At 37.4% G+C, this 25,695-nt stretch overlaps 1 protein-coding gene across 1 annotated transcript in view; it reads right to left on the bottom strand.

Annotated features, from left to right (window-relative positions):
* Positions 1-25,695, bottom strand: part of TRPC4 (transient receptor potential cation channel subfamily C member 4) — a 173,467-nt gene that overhangs the window by 63,058 nt on the left and 84,714 nt on the right. The window contains exon 3 of the mRNA XM_004577508.2: positions 23,986-24,504. Coding sequence (XP_004577565.2) covers positions 23,986-24,504 — 519 coding nt within the window. The remainder of the gene's footprint in view (positions 1-23,985; positions 24,505-25,695) is intronic.

Below are 25,695 nucleotides of genomic sequence, written 5' to 3'. Positions count from 1 at the left end.
TACCTGGCATCTCAACCTACATGTGTCTGGGAAGTGCTATTTGAGTCTCTTGATGTTGCCGAGGCCAAGGAAAGTATGACACTTGCAGGTTGGCCATGCCTCTCTCCCAGACCAACATATAAACCTGTCAAATAATGAGCATCTTGCTAATTCTAGCTCAGGTGGAATAGCAGCAAACGAATAAGTGCATCTAATTTTTACAGGAAATAATTTATCATAGAAGAATTTTGGCTGAGAGGTTAGAAAGCATTAGCCGTAAAATGACGATTATAAAAAAACACTTCTCTTTTTCCTTTTGAAGATTGAAATGAAATAAGGTATATGATATGTTTTTTCTGGTAGTGGGGCAAATGAAAGAATCAGTAACTCTTCCCTTTTGCACCTTTCCAAGCCGGTGCGTGTACCAAAACTGAAGACATAGCACACCTAGTAGCAATTTGTAATTGTTTCCGTATTTGCTTGCAACTCTAATGTGATAAATAGATTCACTAACTTTGTCATTGTGTTTCCCTCTCCCAGCACCACATGCAACATCAGAGGAAATTATTAGCCACAAGGCTGCAATGCTGGCCTCCCATATCTGAACACTTGGTTGAGTCCTGGTGTTCTACTTACTATCCAGCTCCCTGCAACACCGTGGACAAACAGCTGGGGACACTCCATGTGCTTGGACTTCTTCCAGCTCTGGAGGAGATCTCAATAGGTTTCCAGATTCCTGGCTTTGGTCTGTCTTAGTCGCTGCTCTTGTGGCCATTTAGGGGAATGAGCCAGCAGTGGCAGATCTCTCTGTTTCTCTTCTCTATTGCTCTGTATTTCAAATTAATAAACAAAAATTTAAACCAGAAATTATTTTTAATTGGATCGTGACATCATAGGTCATTTTGTCTGATGAGACACATGGGAAATCTACCAGTTGAAATGTGATGTTGGTCATTTCCAAAATTGGTGTATGTACAAAACTGTCCATATCTCTTTTTGTCACTGTGTAAGGAAGTTTGATTTGCTAGCTGGGAACTATCCATGCCCATCCATGGCAAGTACAGCCAAGTGGGCAGAAAAGCAAGGGAATATGGCTCAGTGTTCCACTGTACCTAGAAATCAAACCATGACTGAGGTTTTGTAGTAAGTTTTTATATGTAGATTTTTGGATGTCTTTCTGAACAGCCTCTTGACTTGAAAAATGCCTGCTAGAATCAAATGTGGTGGGTGTATATGTGGGGGGCTGTATTTTCACAGACTGAGTAAAATAAGAAGCTATATTTTTCCCTTTTAAGTACAAGCTAAAGGCAGAAAAGAAATACACCATAGTGGTTCCCCCCCCCCAGATATGTGTGTAGCTTTTGTGATTTTTGAGTTCCTGCATAATCTCTTAGTTTGGGTAAAACTAAAACTGACTTTACTCACGTATATGCATTAAAATGTACAGAAATTGTAAGTTAATTAAAGTTCGGGTGCATTAGATATAAGTGAATAAGAACTAGAAAAAGTCTAAGTCAGCAAAATATTTTATTATTATATTTAAATCTTATTACTAAAAATTCCAAATGCAGATCCTTATTTTTAATTTTAAGGATTTCTAAATACATTTAAAATGATTTCTAAATATAAGTCTATAGATGAATTATCCTTAATACTACTCATTTGAAGTTACAATATTTAGTGCCATTTTCTTATGAGTAAAGTTACTTGACTATACTTTTGCCAACAAGGGATGGCTTATGAAAATAGTACTAGTCTAGTGAAGAGTCTAACTCTGTATAGGAAAATTTCTAAACTAGAGTTTTCCTTTTTCTAAATAAATTTAAACTCTTAACCTACATAGCATCTTCAGGAAGTGGTTAGTATTATGTGTATTTGGTTGCAGTGGTTGTGGAAGGGTGGTTACTTTTAGACTTACAGGACATTAGAGATGAAATATGAATAGTCAATCTTAAATATTTTTGACAGAAAATGTCAGATAAACAGATCTTAAATAAATAGAATCTTTCCACTTAAGAGCTATTTTTATTCATTTCAAGTTTCAACAAGCATGGTATTTTTAAACCAGGAAGCTGGAAAAAAACATTTTTATTTTTAAATTGCCCTTTGTGAATATATTTTCCTCCTAGATGCTCCTTTGGTGGGGAGCATCAAGGTTTTCTAAGTGCTTTTCTGAAGTTTATAGAGAACAGAAGATGGAAGAGAGGTCTAGTGTGGAGAATGGGGCTGTCTTGTACATGGAATACATATTTACATCCACAATTACACTCTGATCTTAAGATTTATAGTTGTACAATATCATGTGTGAGTGGAAACCAACAAAAAATTGAGAACTTGGGATGCCCATAACTCAATAGTTTACTTCCATCAAATATTTTATATTCACATTATTTTATGCAGGAGTATAAGAGAGAAATAGGAAAAATTAGATTCAAGAATAATTTTGCAAAATTAACAATGGAGCTCACTGTTATCAATGATTTATCTTGATTTGGAATGTAAGATTATTTATACAGAAGTTTTAAAATATGCTTTATATAGTAATTTTACTAGGTGAGTATATGACAAAACTCTCAGAGCGAAGTACTGTCATCAGTGAATTGGTTTCATTTAGAGTTTATGATAAATTTTTCAAGAGTTTCTTGGGATGACTTCAGACCTGAGCCTAACGATTTCTTTTTATCTAAAAGTAGAGTTACAGAGGTGGGAAGGGCGCCGGGGGAAAGAGGTTTTCTATCATCTACCCATTGGTTCAGTCCCAAACGATCCCAATAGCCAGGTTCTAGGCCAGGCCCAAATCAGGAACCCAGAAGCTTCCTCTGGATCTCCCATGAGAGTGTGGGGTTTCAAGTACTATTCTCTGCTGCTTTCCCAGGTACATTAGCAGGGAGCTGAGTTGAAAGTAAAACAGACAGAACTAACACTCCATAAGAAAGACCTGTGCTGCAGAAAGAAGCTTAACGGCTTAATGCTCCATGTCATAGCGCTGGTACCTGCAGTCTTAACAAACAAAGCATTCACAAAAATGCTACAGGTAAAGCACTATTTCTGATTTACAAAGCTGTAGCCATTCAGGCAGGCATGTATGGTGCAGTGGGATAAGCTGCCACTTTGATGTCTACATCCCACAGGTGAGTGCCACATTTGATCTCACCTACCATACACATTTTTTTTTAAAGATTTATGTATTTTTATTACAAATTCAGATATACAGAGAGAAGAGACAAAGAGGAAGATCTTCTGTCCGATGATTCACCCCTCAAGTGAGCCGCAACGGCTGGTGCTGCGCTGATCCAAAGCTGGGAACCAGGAACCTCTTCCGAGTATCCCACACGGGTGCAGGGTCCCAAAGCTTTGGGCCGTCCTCAACTGCCTTCCCAGGCCACAGGCAGGGAGCTGGATGGGAAGTGGAGCTGCCGGGATTAGAACCGACGCCCATATGGGATCCCGGTGCGTTCAAGGCGAGGACTTTAGCTGCTAGGCCACGCCACTGGGCCCATACCATACACTTTTGATACAAATTTCTGCTAGTGCACCTGGGTGAGGGGGAAGTTGTACATGGTCCAAATGTATAAGATTCCTGCCTCTTGGGAGGTGTGGCTGCTGGGTTGTCCTGAAGCAGCTCTGGCTGTTGTGTGCATTTAGGGTGTGAACCAGTGGGTATTAGATTCTCTGTTTTTCTTTCTGCCATTCTCTTTCTCACATTGCTCTCCCTCTCTGTGTGTCCTTATGTCTTCTAAACTGAAAAAGAAAAAAAAAATGAGGGGAACTGGTTCTTCAATTGGGTGCTGCTTTGTTTCCCTCCTCGTGGCCTGGGAAAGCAGTAGAGGATGGGCCAAAGCCTTGGGACCCTATATCCATATGGGAGACCTGGTGCGGAAGAAGCTCCTGGCTCCTGGCTTCGTGTCGGCTCTGCACCAGTCATGGCAGCCACTTGGGGAGTGAACCAACAGATGTAAAATCTTTCTCTTTGTATCTGCTTCTCTCTGTGTGTAGATCTAACTTTCTAACAAAAAGCAACAAATCTTAAAATATTTTCATTTCTTCCAAATAGTTTCATAGATTACACAGTGACATCATTTTAACCAAGAGGCTTTTGTGTTTTCTTTTTCATTTCTTCATCCATGTGTTGGTTATTCAGTGGTGCATGTTTTGACTCCATGGTACTGTAAATTTTTTGTTTTAATTTCATACCTGTTGTTGACCTTGTTTCGTGGCTTCTCATTTAAGGGAATGTATAGTGATGGCGTAATAGATCATATTAAAATATAATATTCAGATGTGAAAATACAATGCAGTATGCATCTCTCTTTGTATATCAAAGATGGACTCCCAATGAAACTGTTGGACATTTCTAGACAATGGGATACTGGACTGTCTGACATTGTTGGTACCAGCAATGTCAGGAAAATAAGAGACTGTAGGACTTACGACTGCTTATAAAAGACTATATTTTTGTAATAAAATGGGGAAAATCAGTCAGGGATGAAAATTTGGGGAGAGGGTAGGGAAATCCCAGACCCTAAGGAATGGTACCATGAAATTCAAAATTAAAAAAAAAAACTCAAAAAAATTGTAATAAAATTAGAGTTTTAAAATTTACCTTTTGAATACCCTCAATTCCTTGATATTAAATTATGTTAAAAGAAATTAAAATAGTTCAGATTCTAGATGTTATTCAAAAATATGGTGTCATTATATCAAGCAAGGGTGGGGCTCACCGTGCCTGAGAACCATATAAGGCCCACGATTTCATGTGGTCTGTACCTGCCAAAATAACTAGAGGCAGGATTCAAAATTCAATAAATTTTTAGCTGGCTGATTTTTAGTTGATGATTTTTTATGACCCATGAATGTTATAAATACCCAAATGTTCCTTGACAAAAAAAGGTTATCTATTTATGATCATAAATGCTTAAAGAGTTTCTAAACATAGGATTAATATTCTACAAAAATGGTTAATATCCTATTTTTTGCTAGTATAAGATCTGAGTTATTTATTGTTTCCCAGTAACATCATTTCAAAGAGTGACAGTGAGCAGGCTAAAGTCTGCTAATTTTCAGTAGTTCAACCACTACCTAATAGGTTCCAAGTTATTTTCCAGACGCCACAGATTGAACAATGGATACAGAATGAAAAAAAAAACATTGGCTTGATGTTGCTGCTTACATTCTGATGGAGACAGGTAAGTAATAAAACAAAACTGAGGAAAACAGAAAACATTTCAGTTTGTTCTGTAGTTAATGAAATAGTGACAACTATATGTAATGGACCAGGAGTGTACCAGAAGGATGTAGGCTATTTTCAGAGTGAACTCGGGAACAGCTGGAAAATTTTAGGTGGGTACTGGGGGTATTGGATTGATATTTCACATCACAGATAGAAGAGATTAAATGAGGACCAATTCAAAGAAAGTTGATTATTAGTTATTTGGTATAATGGAGACAAAGTTCTCAAGGCAGATTCTCATATTTGGGATGCTGGTATTAACTGATTTCGGATGTATTAAGTAAGAGCCTGAACCAAGTTGAAATTAAGACAGAAAGTATCCCTGTCCAATTTCCCTATCAGTGTGAAAGCTGAGAAATTACCTAATGGACTGTAACCGGTTGAACTGTGCTCAACCAAGATTCATAAATTGAAATCCTAATCCATACTTAACATGAATAGATGGTCTTTAAAGAAGTAATTAGGTTGAATTGCAATTCAGAAGGAAAGCAGAAAACACAGCATGATGACAATCATCTGCAAAGCTGAGTTCTCAGAACAGAACAACCATGTCCACATTGTGTCTTGGACTTCCAGCATCCTTAAAGTTAGTACAACAGATTCCTCTTGTTTAAACCTTTCTGTTGTACTTGTTATGGAACCCCTAGATGACCAGAACAGAAATTAAACTTAAAATATCACAAAAGCTAGTTCAAAATTCTGAAAACGAGTAACAACAGGCAGTTTCTGGAAAACAACAAAAGCAGAGATGAAAGGAACAGGTCACTGTGTCTCTCATCTCATCTCATCTATCATAGTGCCTTGGCTTGAGCCCCAGGTTTTTATTGTTAAGATTCGTATATTTTTGAGGGGAAAATCAGAAATACAGAAAGAAGGAGAGACAGAGAGGAAGGTCTTCCGTCCACTGATTCACTCTCCAAGTGGCCACAATGGCCCTGCTGAGTCAATTCAAAGCCAGGAGCCTCTTCCAGGTCTTGCGTGCAGGTGCAGGCTTTGGGCCATCCTCAAATGCTTTCCCAAGCCACAAGAGGGAACTGGAGGGGAAGTGGGGCCTCCAGGATACAAACTGTGGCCCATATGGGAGTCCAGCGCATGCAATACGAGGAATTTAGCCACTAGGCTACTAGGCTGGGTCCTGAGCCCCAGTTTTGCTTTCACTTCTAGCTTCCTGCTAATGCATATGGTGGGGAAGCACCAAGTGATGGCTCGTCCACAACCTTATCCTCCCGACTCAAGCACATTTGGGGCATGAGCAAGGTGAAAATGTGAAGTTTATGCTACCTGGTGAATGAGAGTCAAGGTAGTAGGTAGAATTACGGCGGCTAAGCTGCTAACATTACAGTCAGAAAATTATTCTGGATTATATAAGGAATTATATCTGGAGTATCTGACAGGAAGCATAAAGATTGGAAAAGAGAAGCACAAGAGGTGGCCAGCGACATTTTGCTGGAAAGATGGAAGCTGCTGCTGTTCCTGGTGTCAAAGATGGAGAAAGATGATCATGATCCGATAAGGGAAAGGAACCTTGCATAGAAAGCGGAAAAGTAAGGGAATTGCTTCTCTGCTGTGCTTGCAGAAGAAATGCAGCTCTCATAACTTCTCACTAACTCAGCGAGCCTTGTATCACACACACTGAATGTGCAAGCTGTTTTGACCCACTGGGTGAACATTTGTGCAGTATGCCAAGAAAAGATTTAAAGGTATATACTGCAATTCTTAAAGCAACCATTAACACACATTGCAGAAAAAGTAGAGCTTTATGCTGTGGTCCCGGAAGAGAAGGGGTATCAGACCCTTGTCATTTCTAGCACTGCAAATCCCGAGTCAGCCTTTTGTTTTGGCTATCAGAAGCTTAGGACTAGTTGCTTTGTGCTTTTTGCTTTCTGTCAGGATTAGATTTTTATATACAGAAATAAGTGTGTTGAATTTTTAATAAGAGCTCATTCAAAATGCAATTGTATCTCATTTTTCCATTAAATATTTTATATAAAGGCAGTTATGGTATACTGTTCATAAGTTTAAAATAGGAATAGTCAGTAATTATAAATAGTAATATCAGAAACAGCTACTCAGTGCCTCACATAACAGCAAACGAACATCAAGTATTGACAGAACTAATATCTGGACTCACAATGTTAGGCAAGTTTTACTCGAGAGTGGATTTACTATATATTTTTCATTTGAAAAAATAGTTGTCATATTGTAAATGAGAGTTTTACTTGAGCATACTTTAAAATTAATTCATTTTCAATTTTTTAGGGATATATACTTAATAACTTATACAACTCAGGACATTTATTCAACTAAATAATCGGTGGAGTTTAAATTTTAAACACACGGGCAGGTCAGCAGTTTAGGCAGCAGACATATGGGCTATTACAAAAAGTTTGCTGTTGTTTGGCAAAATATTTATTAAGAGTACTCAGAAAAATTTGAACAAAGGCTATTAAGCTACACAGTCCAGACAAAGACTGCCTCTTTTAACTTCACAGACTAAACACCAAGCTTTCCAAAGGTCAAATTATGAATAGCGCTATTTAATTAAAAAAGAGTGACCTCCCTCATTGATAATCCGTATCTTCCCCCTTTTAACTGCATATATGGAAAATGGTAATTCAATTATAAATACAAAAGGTTGTGTTACTGAGCCGTTGCCATATTCATTTGGTTTATACACTGCTTGTATATTATATTTCAAAAGGCTTTACAAGATGCGTATTACAGTGTTCTATATACAGAAGAGAAACTTGAAGTTGGGAAACTTTAATTTGCCAGAGTTATTTAGAAATGACTAGCAAAGTGTCTTAGAGCAAGGTTTGCCTTTCTCTATTTAGTGTTCTTCCTGTTCTTCGGCTCTCTGCCTTGCTAGGCACATCAGCTGACTCAGCATTTATACTGGCCCATCCCTGGCTTTTGCAGCCATTTGGGGTATGAAAGAGCAGATACATGGATTTCTGCATTTTTCCCTCTTTCTGAACTCTGCCTTTCCAGAGTCATAGATAGTAATGTGATAAATACATCCAACACAATTAGCATATGGTATGTAGATATGTAGTAAGCATTTCAATTTATATAATTTTAAGAAATATTGGAAAACAAAAATACAAGCATCCACTGAAAAGCCCCTTGCCAGTACAAGCTGAAATCAGCTCAATAAAAATATTAACTTAGACTGGGCCCGGCGGCATGGCCTAGCGGCTAGAGTCCTCACCTTGAAAGCCCCGGGATCCCATATGGGCGCCGGTTCTAATCCCGGCAGCTCCACTTCCCATCCAGCTCCCTGCTTGTGGCCTGGGAAGGCAGTTGAGGACGACCCAATGCATTGGGACACTGCACCCGTGTGGGAGACCTGGAAGAGGTTCCAGGTTCCCGGGTTCGGATCGGCGCGCACCGGCCCGTTGCGGCTCACTTGGGCAGTGAATCATCAGACGGAAGATCTTTCTCTCTGTCTCTCCTCCTCTGTGTATATCTGGCTGTAATAAAATGAATAAATCTTTAAAAAAAAATATTAACTTAGACATTCCTGAAGCAAATGGAGATGTCATGGAAAGAGACTACCTTAACTTTTTTTATTCCATTTAACAATGGAGGTTGGAACCACAGCAACCAGGCAAGAAGAAAGAAATGAAAGCCATCAAAACGGTAAATAAGGAAGCACAGTTAGATAACATGGAGCTTATATGTAGGAACTACTGAAAATGTCACACACACACATACACACAAATGTTAAAACCAAAGAAATATCTTAAAAAGGAACACGATAAAAATGCCAACTCATTTGAATACACAAGCGACCAGGAGCAAAGCTTTCTTGAAGAATTAAGACAAAGATGGAGGAATCACAATTTCAGTTTTCAACATGTACTACAGGGCAGTGGAAATCATAACAGTCTGGTACTGGTACAGAAACAGGGAAGATCAATGGAATAGAACAGAAACCACAGAAGTGAGCCCACACATGTACAGCCAATTAATCTTCCATAAAAGAAATGAATAACCCAAGGAAAAAGGTTAGTCTCTTAAACAAACGCTATTGGGATAATTGACTATGTGTTTTAAATAAATCAGATGTCAGCCTGTCACCTTACACAAAAATCAGCTCTAAATGCATCAAGGACCAAAATCTACACCAAGAAATACTCAAACTATTAGAGGAGGTCAGGAAGCACTCTACAAAATATAGGCATAGGCCAAATCTTAAAAAGTCACCAAAGGCACAGGCAGTTAAAGCAAAATAAACAAATGGTATTATAACTAAGAAACTTCTGTACAGCAAAGGAAATAATCAACAAAGCAAAGAGGCAATCAATAGAATTGGAGAAAATCTTTGTATATTACACAATACATAGGGGAGAAATAACCAAGATTTACAAAGACCTTCAGAAACACAACATTAGCCGAACACCCCTGCAAAAATGGGTGAAGGACACTTGGGGAGTGAATCATTGGACAGAAGATCTTCCTCTCTGTCTTTCCTCCTCTCTGTATATCTGACTTTGTAATAAAAATAAAAATAAATCTTAAAAAAAATGGGTGAAGGATATGAGCAGGCCTTTCTCAAAAGAACAAACTGAAATGACTAATAGACATATAAAACAAGCTCAGGCTCCCTATCTATTAGGAAATGAAAATAAAAACCACATTGAGGTTCCAACTAATTCCAATAATACTGGCCTACATTTGGAAATCTACCAACAACACATGCTATTGTGGGTGTGGGGAGAAAAGTACCCCTCTTCACAGTTGGAAGGAATGTAGGCTAGTACAATCACTGTGGAAATCAGTATGGAGAGTGGTCAGACAAATGAAATTGATCTACAATATGACCCAGCTATACCACTTCCAAGAATACATCCAAATGAAATGAAATCTGCTTCCCTGTATTTATAGCAGCACAATCCACATTTTGAAGACACAAAAACCACCCAGATGCATGTCGAAAGAGGAATGGATAAAGAAACTTCAGTATAGCTACTCCATGGATTACTATACAGCTATTAAAAATAATGGAATTTTATTATTTGCAACAAAATGGTCCCAACTAAAAACCATTTTGCTTCATGAAATAGCCAGTCCTTTATAAAGGACAAATATCCTACGTTGTCTCTGATATAAGGCAGCCTTCATATAAAATACAAAACAAATAGATATATCGGTAACCAAGTACATACATATATTTTCTTTTTTTTTTTTTAAAGATGTATTCATTTTATTACAGCCAGATATACACAGAGGAGGAGAGACAGAGAGGAAGATCTTCCGTCCGATGTTTCACTGCCCAAGTGAGCCGCAACGGGCCGGTGCTGTGCCGATCCGAAGCCGGGAACCTGGAACCTCTTCCGGGTCTCCCACACGGGTGCAGTGTCCCAATGCATTGGGTCGTCCTCAACTGCTTTCCCAGGCCACAAGCAGGGAGCTGGATGGGAAGTGGAGCTGCCGGGATTAGAACCGGCGCCCATATGGGATCCCGGGGCTTTCAAGGTGAGGACTTTAGCCGCTAGGCCACGCCGCCGGGCCCTATACATATATTTTCATAGATGAATTCTGTATTGGAAACTAGTACATTGGGAAGTGAAAATACGTTGCAATATGCATCTCCCGAATCCAAAGAGGACTCCTAAAGAATCTGTTAAATATAATTCGACAATTTTATACGGGATTTTTCTACCATTACCTATACCCGAAATGCCGTGATACACTTAAAAGAATAGAACGTTGGGCTTGTGACTTTTGCTCAAGGACACTACTACTGTAATAATCTGGGGAGAATTTCTGGCAAGAGAGAAGGGGGAGGGGAGGAAGGGGAAGCCGAGAAAAGTATCCCTGTACCTAGAAAGCTGAATCATGGAAAATAATAAACAGTCAAAATACATTTAAAATAACAAAAGTCAACTCACAAAAATACTTTTATTTCTATACACCAACGCTAATCAAATCGAAAGAGAAATAATTCCAATTGCACAGCATCAAAGGTAACAATATACTTAAAAATGAATTCAACCAAGGATTTTAGAATGTGTAGGATGAAAACCACACGATATTGTCAAGTGAAATTAGAGACATACATAAACAGATTGTGAGACTCATGAGTATCAAGATGCCAACACTACACAAAACAATCTACAGATCTAATAAAATTCCCATAAAACTTCCAATGGCAATTTTCACAGAAATTGAAACTTTACCATAAAAGAAATCATATAAAATCTTAAGGCATCCTGATAGGCTCATTAGTAAACGCAGTTACATAAAAGTAATAATTTCATAGCACAGAAGGGTGAGTATAGTTTCCAATAATGTAGTATAAAGAACTAGAAGAAAGGAGCTGGTAGGCTCCAAACATAAAAACAAGGAAATGAAAATGCTAATTACTGTATTTGATCAGTTTACTCTGTGAACATGTTGAAATTGCATAATGTATCCTATAAAAGTGTACAGATCTTACACATTCATCAAAAATCTCCTTTAAGACAGAACAATAATGAAGGTTCTGTACTTGATCATCTTGAAACTTGCTACAAAGTTGTGGAATTTGAAGCATATTTGTACTGACCTCTTGACAGATACATTGATAAATAAAATGCAGTATAGAGCCCAAAAATGAACTATGAGTATATAGACAAATTATTTCTAGCAAATTAATAATGAATATTAAATGAGAAAAGGAAAGACTATTCACAAATGATGCTGGGAAAACTGAATATTCACATGCAAAAGATTAATATTGGACTCGGATCATTCCCCAAATTAAGTTGAAACCTAAGCATAAGCCCTAAATAAAGCTATTAAATGAAAACATAGGGCAAACTTCTGATTATGTTTTTAACATTGATTTTTGTATAGAAGACCAAAGTACATATGCCAGAAGAAAAAACACTCACATTTTCCTTGATGAAAAATTAAATATGCATTAATAAATATTGTTGGGGTAAGTACTTGAAAAAAACAGTTAAGGCAGGGAGTCCTGTATTCCATATGAGAGTACCTGGTTTGAGTTTTGGCTGCTCTGCTTCCGAGCCAGCTACCTGCTAATATATAACATGGGAAGCACAGCATGTGGTAACCCAACCGTTTGGGTGCCTGCCACACATGTAGGACATCTGAATTGAGTTCCAGTATCCTAGGTTTGATTTAGCAGGGCTCTGGATTCTGCAATAGTTGGGTAATGATACTTGTCTTCCTCTTTTTATTTCAAATCAAATAAAAATAATAAAATTTGAAAATATTAAAAATAAAAAGTTCAGTGTATATATTTCAAAAAAATATCAATGCCATAAATGGAAAATTCACAGATGGAGTAAGTCATTTACAATTCATATTTCTGATAGTGGATTAACAACCATAATACTCATATAGAGAATTCTTAAGTTTCAGCATTATAAAACTCCCAAACATGTGATTCAAGAAGAGAAAAGATTTGGGCTATTCCTCCAAAGGAATAGAAATGTACCATAAAACATGCTCAGTGTCACTAATCATTAAGGAAATTCAAATCAAAATTATGAGATACAATCTCTTATTCATTAAAATGGCTACAATTAAAAATAATTAATAACAGGTGTGGGGATGGATATGGATAAATTGAAACTTTTCTACACTATGGGTGATGATGTAAAATATTATGATCATTGTGGAAAATAATATGGGCCAGAATAAAAATTAAAACCAAATAAGATTGCCACATGTAACATAATAGGTAACTGAAACCAGAATATTCAGGACATACTTGTACTCCCCCATTCAAGGCTTGAACCCAAGTCTTCTTCAGCAGAAGAATAGATGAGCAAGATATATTATATCCATACAATGTAATATTATTCAGCCTTAAATAGGAAAGAAATTTTGGCATATGCAACCACATAGATAAAACCGGAGGGAATTATAACACAACAGAGACCATTAAAACAACAATAACTATATAACACCATACTCTGTTTTTACTAGATGAGATACTTAGAGTAGTTAACATTGTTTGGAAGTACAATGGAGACTGTACTTTCATACAACCTGGAGGAACAGGTAAATGGGAATAATTTCTTTAATTGGTAGCAAATATCAGTTTTGCAAGTTTTGAATTCTGCAGATGGATGACAGTGATGGCGCCATAGTAATGAGTGTTTCATGCTGCTGTACTTAAAACATGTTTTTTAAAAAAATTATTTTATTGTGTAACTAACTTGAACAAAGAATTAAAAATAAGCCAACACAGAAAATGGCCAATGAGGAGACAGCTGGGAAATCCATTGAGACTTTTTGGTTTCCAGATAAGACATTAAAATGAGAAAGGTCTTGTGTTTAGAAACCACAATGGGGTCCCTAAACATGCAAAAATTTAGGTCCATGCTTTAAAATGCACCATACTGTTTTTATTTTGGGAGGTAGCTTGAGGTAGAGAAAAATTCTTTTATCATGCTTTATGAAGTATACAACATATAAATTCATACACACATCACACATTGACTTCTGTTGGTGTTAAATGTCACATAATAACATGGGCTTAAAGCTTTAATTGATTTCTTGCCATATTTTGATTTTAAATTTTCTTTTTAAATATTAATGGAATTTCTTCCATTTTGTCTCAAGCTGATAATTTCCAACAGGTTTATATATTGCTATATTTAATTTCTTTAGTCTTTACATAAGGCCTATAGAGATAATTCTACATTGTTTGTTTTTTATTTTTTTTTATTTTTTTTTTTATTTTATTTTATTATTTTTTTTTATATATTTATTATTTAACTTCAGTAATTACATTGTATTATGTGACACAATTACATAGATACTTGGGTTCTCCCCACCCCTCCCCAAACCCTCCCACCATGGTGGATTCCTCCACCTTGTTGCATAACCACAGCTCAAGTTCAGTTGAGATTCCCCCATTGCAAGCGTATACCAAACATTTGTTTTTTAAAAGAATTATTTATTTTTTATAGGCATATAAGATTAACAGAGAAAAACATCTTCCTTTCACTGATTCACTCCCAAGTGTCCACCCTGATCAGAGCTGAACCAATCCAAATTTAGGAGCCAGGAACTTCTTCCAGGCCTCCCACATGGGTGCAGCTTCCCAAGGGTTTGAGCCAGGCTTTACTGCTTTCCAAGGTCTTAATCATGGAGCTTGGTGGGAAGCGGAGCAGCTGGGAAATGGATGGCTACTCATAATGTGGGATCTTGGCGCTTGGAGGTGGAGGATTAATCAGTTGAGCCATTGCACTGGGCCCTTACTTTTGTTTTTAATGAACTTATTTTCATTTTATTTGAAAGGAAGAGAGGGGAGGAGGAAGGAAAGGGGAGAGCGAGAGAGAGGATCTTCTATCCATTGGGTAGCTCCAATGTACCAACAACAGTAGGGCTAAAACAAGGAACCTGGAACTCAGTATGGATCTCCCATTTTGGTGCTAAAAGCCCAAGCATTGGAGCTATCATCTGCTGCTTTCCACAGGGCTTTAACAGAAAGGTGGATCAGAATCAAAGTACATGGGGCCAGAATCAAAACACTCCAACAAGTATTGTGTGCATTGTAGGTAGCAACTTAACCACTGTATTAAACACCCACCCTGATTAATTATACTTTAATTTTCAAAAGACTTACCACATTTACAGACTCTCACATGTATTACTTTGTGTTTTTAAGCAGCTCTATGTGTGGTAGCTTTTCATATTATTATTAAATTTTTTTGCTAGAGCATTTTTATTTATGAGAGAGAGTGCAATTTGCTGGTTGCTGGTTCACCAGGACTAGGTAAGGCCAAACCAGGATCCAGGAACACCAACTGGGTTTCCCCGCTGGCTAGGAGAGCTCAAGAACTTAAGCCGTCTTATGTTGCTTCCCCAAGTACATTAGTAAGGGGTTTGATTGGAAGCAGAACAGTCAATATTCAAATTGAAATTTATATGGGGCCTGAGTTCTGGAAGATGTCTTAACCCACTGGGTCACAATGCTGGTGTTTACATTCAGTTTTAAATGTAAGTAATTTGCATGAACTTTCATATGTCTAAATATTTTAAAACATGACAGAACTTCTTCAAAATATTACAAAAAAGTCACTGTATTCAATTGTTTAACTTCATTCAATATTCATGAATAAGTCTTCAGGTCTTTGCAAGACAGTTTTTATTTTAGTTTTCTCACCTTTAAAGGTTTATGTATTTATTTTGAAAGTCAGCATTACAGAAAGAAAGAGACAGTGAGAGATGTGAATCTATTGTTTCATTTCCCAGATGACTGCGACAGCTACAACTGGGCAAAGCTGAGGCCAGATGTTAGGAGCTTCATCCAGGTTTCTCAATGGGTGAACAGGACCCAGAATACTTGTGCCATTTCCTGCTGTTCTTTCCAGGCCATTATTTTGGAGTTGGTTGGAAGTAAAGCCATTCTGACACGAACTGATGCCCATACAAGATGCCTTTATGAGATGCTAATGTTAGATGTCACAGTTTCACTGCTATACCACAACTCAGGTTCCTAATTTCCCACATTTGGATCTGATGTGATTAGTAGGTTGCTGGGCCCATAAGTGGTCATTATAGGCAACCATACAGAGGCAGCAGCATGAGTCGCTAGCAAGTAAACAGAGTTACTAATTGTGAAAGATGAGACTTCACATTAATTATAAAAAGGGACAATTTCTATCATACTTTCATAGGGGCCAATTAGCTAATGAGTGATTAAAACTTTAAACTCATGGTCTGAGAATCAAGAGTAATTGAAGTTCATTCTGAAATTCCAATTTACTAAGAAAGAACTAATTGTGTTCCATATATCTTGTTAAAAAGGAAATATCAAACAACTTGTTAGTTCAACCAAATGGTTTTCATCCCAACTAATCACATTATATATGGAAAAAATGCTGGCACTTAAAATTGAGCTTTTTGAATATTATTATAACCAATTTTAGATCTCTTCATTTCCAATATCCCTGGATGGCAGATTTTCTTGCATATTCACTCATTGTTTTCCTGAAGTAGTGCACCCAGATCCTAAAATACTTACTGTACAGCATCAGCACACAGAAACAGGTTAGTGGCTTCAATCTCAAAAGTCAATGCTGTTTCCATGAGTATGTCCAGGGATACTGACTGTTCTTCCTTAACAGAACAGACTGCAAAATGAGAACTTTGTCTCTAGAGTGCCCCCAGAGGTGCATTAGCAACAAATAGTCCATGATAAAATAGATGTGGTAAGATAGAAATAAAACCAGGATGCACAAGGAAAGTTAGTAGATAGGAAAAATCAAAATAAAGTATTTTGACATATTTACATCTTTTAATAGCTATTGCTACTTACCGCACCTTAACATTAATTACTCAATTAATGCTATTGTAAACAATATTTTCAGCAACCTTTGATCAGATAAAAGTCAAACTGATTTTGTTCAGCAAGAATACAGAAAAAAGATCAATATAACTAAAAGCTTGCTTAACTTCATATCAAATTACTATTATTGAATTCTTTATTTGAAAAGGACAATGTACACAATGTTATTGTGCTTTTAATGTGTTTTCCCAAACATTATTTAGTTTGGCACCTTCCTACTCCTAATACCTTTGGAACTATCCACTTTATACCTTCACCACAGATTTCTCATCATTATATATAAATAGAGCATTCAACAAAAATTGTATAGAATTCTTTGTTATTTTCTCAAATGATCACATCATAAAATTCCTAGGGAATGCCACAGAGGCATTGTGTAAACAAGTTTTTTTTTAACCAAGAAATGTCTCAAGTAACAACAATAATAAAAAATTAATACCACATAAAGTAATTGCTTTTATATCAGAGTAATACTGCTGTAATTGATGAATATAGAAAAATAAAAGCCATAATTCTTGCCTTGAAGGAGTTTAGCATCTTCTGGAGGGGAAGAACCTAAAGCAATTAAGTACAAAGTGGTAAAGGCAAATTTTCCAAAGGTAGAGAGCAGTTAATCCAGGCTGAGGAAGGAAGCTTGTCTTGAAGACTGATTAGGGTCAAGTTAACAATGCAGTGGTAACATGCAGAGTGACAACATCCTTAGAGCACAGTATACAAGAGAAGACATCAGCTTTTCTTGAGTATGTTATATAAGACAGAAGGAGTGAGAGGTCCACACAGACAGAAATCTAATGTGCAGATATGACATAACTTGTTAAGGAAATTGTTCATTATTTTATAGGACATAGAATGGAAGGGATAGGCTAAAATTTAATTACCTTTTCAAATATTTATTTATTTTACTTGAATGTCAAAGTTACTAAAGAGAGGAGAGACAAAGACAGATCTTCCATCATCTGGATCATTCCACAAATGATTGTGATGGCCAAAGCTGTGCAGTCTGAAGCCAGAATTCAAGAACTTCCTCCAGGTCTCCTACATGGTTCTGGAACCCAAAGCCTTGCACTATCTTCTACTGATTCCCCAGGCCATTAGCAGGGAGCTAGATTGGAGTGGAGCAAGAAGGAATTGAACCAGTACCTGTATGGGATGCTGATACTGGAGGTGGAAGATTAGGTACCAAGCTACCATGCTGCCCCCAGGAAATCTAGATTCACAATGTACAAAAACCAGACACAACCCAAATGTCCACTGATGGATTAACGTATAAACAAGAGTGTTATGCTGAGCCTCTCTAGCACGGGGGCCTCACTGTATCTGGCTTTCTAACAGGGCAATTCAGGACTCCTGGAGAGCTGAGAGGAAGTTTTGAGACTTCTAATGATGAAAGCTACAGAAGCCACTGCTGTTGCATCTTATTGGCTCGGCAAAGAGCAAAAGCAGGCTCTAATTCAAGAGTAACAAGCTAGTAGTTTTCAGGTTATTACCATCTCTCATTTTCCCCATGAAGCTTTGGGAGATTGTTAATACAAACTAGTAAAGGTTAACTATCAGATTTGTAACATGAATAACTGGAGTCGATTTTATTTTAATACAGATACTGCCATACTTTAGAGATAGACAGTGAGTTCATCTTTGAACAATGGGGGTTTGAGAAAATAGTAAATATGATATATTTGTGTATGCATTTATGTCATAAACATTAAAACATTTTATAAATTCAAAGTTCCTAGGAGTGTCCATCTTAGGTATTAGCAAGCTAGTTACCAGTTTTCCAAGCTTAGCTTCTGCCTACCCTGAATTCTGACCATTTGTTTAGAACCTACTGTAGGCTCCAAGCACTGATCTAGGCATTGGATTTGCCCTAACACTCATATAAAAAAACTCTAATACAAGCAGATGAGTATCATTTAGAGGCGACCAAACACGAGAAACTAAATCACTTGGGATTTGAGTGGTGACCATGGAGAGAATAAAACTGAAATATGGAAGGGAGTTAATGAGGTACAACAGTGCAAGAGAGGACACAGTATTAATTAAAGGAGTTGTTGTGGAGATGTTCATTGAGAAGCTGATAACATGATATGAGGCCTAATAAAAACACTGAGCAGAGAAATAAGAGCAAACGTGTGGCGAGAAGAGAGAAAGCACACACAAGGTGCCCTCCTGTTCCATGCGCATGTCTGCCCCTCTGCGTCGGCATGTGGCCTTTCTAGCCCGCAATGCCTTTCGCTAACTTCTTTGCACAGGTGATGTCTAATTTCCACTGAAACTCAATCAAGGTACTTTCATTGTCAGGAAGACTCCCATTAAAGTCTCAGGCAAAATTATGATCCGTTTTAATGGGCCTTAAGAGAGTAGTTCTTGGAGATTTCATTTGATTTATATAAGTAGGAACAAAAATCCCAGTTCTAGGAAACTTTTTGGAGGAGAGCCAAGCTTGGCTTAGGGCTTGCTATTTTCTCATTTTTGCTGTCCTCAATATTTGGCACAGAGCAGATGCCCTGTAAGCATTTGTGGAATTCCAGGGAGAGAAAGATGGCATCTCTTTGTCTACAGGGCAGTTCTTCAGCCAAAGCTCCTCATCCCCTCCACCAGCTTCCTGCTGGACTTACTAACAGCTGCTTATGAGATCCCTGTCTTGACCCCAGCGATGAAAGAGGGGCATAAGGAAAGGAAAGTAAGAGAGGTACTTGGGATACTGGTTCCATTGCTGCCTAGGAAAATCACCACTCTCAGAGACTACCATGGAGGGCAAAAAAACTTGTACCATGATTTAAGATGGAATTCGTGCTATGGGACAGGAAAAGCACGCTTTCACAGACATGCAAGGGCTGGCAAGCATAGAAGGAAGGCCCAGAGGGAACCACGGAGCAAGAACCTCGCTTTACTCTCCCTGCGGCCGCCGAGTTGCGTGCCACCTGCAGATGAACCGCGTGCAGCACAAAGAATAAACACGTAATCCTGTGTGATGACTTTCCCGTTCTGTACCACAGAGAAGCCATCTGTAAACACACAGCTTTAGAGTCACGAATCACCAAACTTCAGGACAGGCATGGGTCTTGGAGTTTTACAGGATCTTTCTGATTCCAAGAACTCGAACATAAAATAATCGGCCGCTGTTTAGAAAAACTGTGAGTATACCTAATATGGTCACAGGAAAATGAGAATGAGGGAAAAGTTTAAACATTGTTTATGACATATAATTTATAAGAAGATTCAAAGTCATCAAAATTTCGTGAGCTCTATAATATTTTTGCTTCATGAATTTCTTAAAGGCAATCTATTGAACTCTTGTGTTTCTCCAGAAAAAAAAAATGATTGGGATAATGTGATGGATCCACAAATTCAGAATTCTGTAATTTCAAATTATCTTTAGCGGTGGATCCCAGAGAAAATCTGGGTCAGTATACAATAGCCTAAAATAAAATAGCTCTCAAGTTAAACTGTGAGCTTTTGTGGAACAAAATAAAGAAAATGGCTCATCACCGAGAAACTAAATGGTCATTTCTGAACAACAGACCTTGGCTGATCTGATAATAATCCCTGGCCAGTCAATCATCTTACGCAGATATAACAGTCTTACAGAAAAGCAACTCAGTTGAGGATGGAAGGAAGATACCTAACACACAATGGAATTTTCCAGGTATTAGCATTAGACCAACGTTTTCATTTGATATCCACAACAAATGAGAACATCTTTAAAGAGACACTTATTCTGAATGATGGTATATACATTTTATCAGGTGAATAGAAAATCAATTGAAAATAAGTTGCTCAATCATCTTAATATTTAATTTTCCATAAAATAAAAGCTATGTTTTATATTTCACTGTGATTTTACACTTTCTGAACCATACATATGTCACTTTTTAATTAGTGCCATTTATAGAGATAAATGTATGCAATTGTCCAATTTCAAATTTAACTATGAAAGATAAAAAAACTTTCAGATGTGAATTAGGATATTCCACTTTATTTGCTTAAAAAAAAAAAAAACCTCCTATGGATTGAATTCTAAGCTCTAGAAACCTGGTGTTAAATGCCTAATGACCTGTCACAGTTCTGTCTGCAGCTGACAATCCTGAACAGGCATTTGCTTCCCCCATTCTATAGTGTCAGGCACTGCAACACTGCAATATTTCGTTCTTAGGAGGGGACTGAGTTGAAGCATCAAGGACTCATGTTGCCTTTGCCTAGCAACGGCAGGTGTGTGTGCATTTGTGAGAAAAGAAAAACCTAGGGCTACAACCAATTGGTTGGTGAGTGAGCACTACAAAATAGGAGAGAAAATAAAGTGAGAGAATGCTGCTTTATATCACCTTTCCTAGTGCTATTCTTATCTCCAATCACTCATTATAGTATTATGTATCAAAAAACTATCATATGCTTAATATTTCAAGGTGTGGCAATGTGACATTAGGTCCTGATGTAAATAAAGCAGTGAGGTTCAAGCAACACATAAAATCAATACCTAAAGTTAGTTTAACCAGTGAATGGACGATCTCTCTCTTTTCCCTGTTTCAAACAAACCATTAAATAAATCTTCAAAAACAGTAGAGTGAGGACATATCAAAATCAAGTGTGTAGTCTAGGATGTGATTTACTTTTGAAAGCCTATAACTGGAAGAGAATTCGGACAGCCTTAAGGCTGGGATAAAATGTATACATTATACAGGAAGTGTACTTTAATGGTTCAAATACCTAATATGCTAATCTATTGTAAGAATAATAAATTTCCTTTGACATGAAAAACAGGGATTTAATCCACAAAGCACTTGTGACTATAACAAATGACAAAATGGGAAATGATATAACTGTACCGGGGTAGTGCAGCAAGTTAAGTTGCCGCTTGAGAAGCCAGCATCCTATATCTGAGCATGGGTTCCTTTCTTGGCAGCTCCACTTCTGATGCAATTCCCTAGTTCTACACTTCAGGAGCCAGCGGATAATGGCCCAACAGTTTGGGAACCTGCCACCTGTACAGGAGGACCAGGTTCAGTTCAAGTTTTCTGGCTTAGGCCTGGCCCGATCCCAGATGTGAACTAGTGGGTGAAAGAAAAAAAATCTGTGTTCCCCTCTCTGTTCTTCTTTGCTTTTTAATAAACAGATAAATCTGAAAAGAATAACGGACAGTTTCTTTTTTAATGTGTGAGATTGAAATGCATGATAATCGCAGGATTAACTGGTAGGGCAACTTCTTGACAGAGTATGTGCTAGAGTATGTTTTGAAAGCTCTCCAGGTGACTTTGATAATAGACCACATTTAGCAGGTCTGCCTTCTCTGCGTGCAAAAATCAAGGAAATCTACAACTTCAACTCACAAGCCAAATATTGATAATTTTGAGGACAGCACAGTACAATCACTTGAACGATTTAAGGCAGAAAAAGAAATTGTCAGTATTCTGAGGCAGTAGTGTATAGCTCATAAACCTTCCCGCTGACTCTAAATCTATTCGAGAAAAACCTGCTTCCCCACTGAACAGACAGAACAGAGGTCATTGTGTGTCACTGTGTCATTGTGTGACTGCTGAGCATAAAGGCTTGGTACTGTGTCTGATATGTTTTACGAGTGTATCTGTTCTCTTGAAGACTCAGCTATGAGCAGTGATGGTGGATGACAGGAAAGATAAAATTAAGTATTTTATTGGCATCTTTGTGAGTGCACTGAGGTATTTCAACGATGCGGAGAAGATGACATTGTGGTACTAGACGCAAAACTCCCGGGGTCCTATTGATTTTTTTTATTACCATCGTTAACATTTATTTATTTATTTATTTATTTATTTACTGGTTTTATAGGCACTGGGATCCCCCCACCCCTCCCCAAACCCTCCCCCCATGGTGGATTCCTCCACCTTGCTGCATTGCCACAGTTCAAGGTCAGTTGAGATTCTTTCATTGCAAGCATATACCAAGCATAGAGTCCAGTATCTTATTATCCAGATAAGTTCAACGGCTTCTTGGTGAGACCATCTCTGGTCTGAAGGTAGAGCCAGCAGAGTATCATCCCGATCAATTAAAAGCCCCAACATAACATCAGCAACAATTTATTTTGACTACAACAAATTGCCTAGGACTTGAGACTCTTCAGTCCTCTAATTACAAACGTTGTCCCTAGATTTTCTTTTGTATGCAAACAAGCACAAAAAAAACAAGGAAAAGGTGAGTCTAGAGACAGAATCTACAACTGGAGTCAAATAATGTAAATTTATCTTGCAGTTGTACACTAAAGTTATTCTAGTTCCTCTGTGATCCTAAGTCTCTGAGCCCTAAGCATTGGAAACTTCAACAATGAGTTGATACTGTTGAAAAAGACCTGAACTAGCATGCGTGTCATTTAGGAGTCCGAGGAAAATCATGCAGGAACTTTTTCCTTCATTGTTAATATAAAAAAATCCTTCCAACTAGTTTCAGGCTACCATGACAACTGATTAGGCTCAACCAGTAGAAGAATCCAGGAAATAAATTCAAGCTTCTTGAACTTTAATTATTTAATAACTAGCAGTAGATGAAGCAGTCAAGGCTAGCTCGAAATTACTAAGTCCAAGTTTAAAAGATACTAAGGATATTTGCAAATTCAGAAGTCTCTTTTTCTCATTCTTTTAAAATCTTACATCATTTCTCCTACTATTATTCTGGAATAAATAGTGACTGTCACCCAACAGTGAGTAGACAATCAGCATTTTCTAGAAAGAGTAGAAAGCAATATTTAGGGAACTCATTCAAATAGTAATTGCCATGGAAACACAAAACAATCATGCGCATCATATGTGTAAATCTGAGGTTTTATTACTAAATTTTCTAAAGCTGTGAAAACTTCTTGAGAAAATACTTCTCTGCAATCAATTTCTTTAGATTTTTCCTCATTAGGAACAAGACAGTAAACTAGAGATTAAAGATGAACATTTTCATTTGCTGTTGGACAAGAATTTTTCCTTATTAGTAATTTGTAACAGTGTATTTTATTACTATAATACCTTTTAGATGGCTATAAGACCTTATACATTCACACATTACACATTTTCTATGAATTTATAAGGGAAACGTTTCTAACATATATGTGCATATTTTAAATTATGCAACTATTAAATCCATTAGTAGATGAGATCATTGAAATTCAAGGAATTCTATACATGACGCTTAAAACATAAGACTTACAAATTGAAGAGTCAAAGCTCTCAGCCTGGAAATTTCAAAACGCCTTAGTTTTCCACTGTAGCACAAGTCGATGAGTACATTTTACCGCAGATGTCAAAAATCATTACCAACTAGCAAACCTCTTATTTCCATTCTTCAGTGTGCTTCATAATTGCTAACCTTGCAAACAATGAACATCATCCTCTTACGGTTAAATCGAAAATGCTCTAAAACCCAAAACTAATTTTGTGAGCAGCAGTTTGCTTCACTGTGATTAAATTCTATGGCACTTTGATGAATGGAGTGTGGCAACACTTACCTCTTTTTGACGGTACTTAATAGCCAATTTTAGTCTTGCAAGATCGTTTCCACTTTGTTCTTCTAACAAACTATTGTCATCTCGGTAATTAAGAATTATCTCCAGTTCCCTGGAACTTCTTGTCTGATCCAGGAGGTCCTTAGCAAATTGTTTGCACTGTCGTGACAGTTCCTCATACTCTGATTTGAATTCATTCTCTACCTTGCTCAGTTCTTGGAGTTCCCAACTCAGCTGGAAGGCTGTGAGAAAAGGATCTTCACTTGACAGCGCAATGAGAGACGGACTGGCCAAGGCCTTGTAGATGTTGAGTCTGGAACGTGAGTGACGGAGGCTGTCCACGTCCGAGCTGGACACACATTCCACACAGTTACAGCGAACCTCATGGGGTCGGGGGACCGAGACTCCTTTCTGAACCAAGAGTTTTATTATCTCATAATTATTTGTATGGGCTGCCAAGATAATTGGTGTAATGTCCGGTGTGAATTCAGAGAATTGCTTATCAAGCAGTATGGGAGGCACCTAAAATGAAAGCAGAATTGATGAATATTCATTCATTTGTTCAAGCATAGAAATTTCATGCAATGGACTCTGTTGAACAAAGTTCATAAGTCTTTTGTGAGGTTTCTCTTCTTTTTAGGTTTTCTTTTTTTTCCGGAGAGATGAGAATTTTCTCCTCTACAAGCAGAGGAAAAAAAAAAAAGAAAAAAATCGGAAGATACCCATCCCCCGTCACACGCACACACTCACAACTTTCCAATATAATGACACACTCTTCTTTCTTTAATCTGAGATGTGACATTTTGTGCAATCTTAAAATAGATGGTGGTGGAACATATTTTTCTTGATAAAAACTTTTCCTACTCCCTACTTATTTTCTTTCCCAGAGATGTTGACTCCCTAAATAACCAAGAAATACACCGGAAAATATCAAGAGCCTGTTTCAAACCCAATCTCTTCCTCTGCGGCAAAAGTCTTTGAGTTCCTTAACTCATTTCCTCTTTTGGTGTTTGTTTGATTTTGGTGTGTTTCATTGTCTCCACGCTTGACATGCAGTCAGTGATTAAAAGTGGCAAAGGAAATAAGAAGGCTCCTCTCAGGCTTTCTCTTTTCATCTAGCCTCTTCCGGCAGTTTTTCCACATGACAAGGACAGTTTTACTGCTAACAGTGTTGTTCTATTAGAAATAAACAAACACTGAATCCAGTCACCAGGGTGAATTTCCAGTGAATCAGGTTGCCCGTATGTCCTCACATGATTTCCTTTGGTTTATACTCCAGGGATGACAAGTCTGAAAACAGTAACAGCCACCATTTAGTAATCATTTGCTAGGTACATTAACCCTCAACCTTGAATAGTCACATTTTACAGATGTGGTCTCTCCGTGAGTTAGTAGAAAATATAATTAGAATCCTGATCTGCCTTTCTGACCCCATGCATGTGTATAATTTGCTATTTCTACTTGGCTTTATGATTTGTAGTTTAATATTCATCCCTGTTTGTACAAAGTCACAGACGGATCTGTGAAAAATAAATGCTACATAAAGACAAGTTAGGCAGATGTGGTAGGAAAAATGACTTCTTTCACATTAAAATATACTGGAGGTAGAATATAAATGACAACATAACAGATCATTAGGAGAAGAATCATGCAGAAAAAGAAGACACAAAGACCACAACCAGTTCCACTGTTTTTAAGTAAGAATATGATTTT

Source organism: Ochotona princeps, chromosome 12 (genome assembly GCF_030435755.1).
Source record: "Ochotona princeps isolate mOchPri1 chromosome 12, mOchPri1.hap1, whole genome shotgun sequence".
NCBI classification, from domain to species: Eukaryota; Metazoa; Chordata; class Mammalia; order Lagomorpha; family Ochotonidae; genus Ochotona; species Ochotona princeps.
Note: the sequence above shows the minus strand (reverse complement) of the source record. Positions and strands in the feature narration are given on the sequence as shown.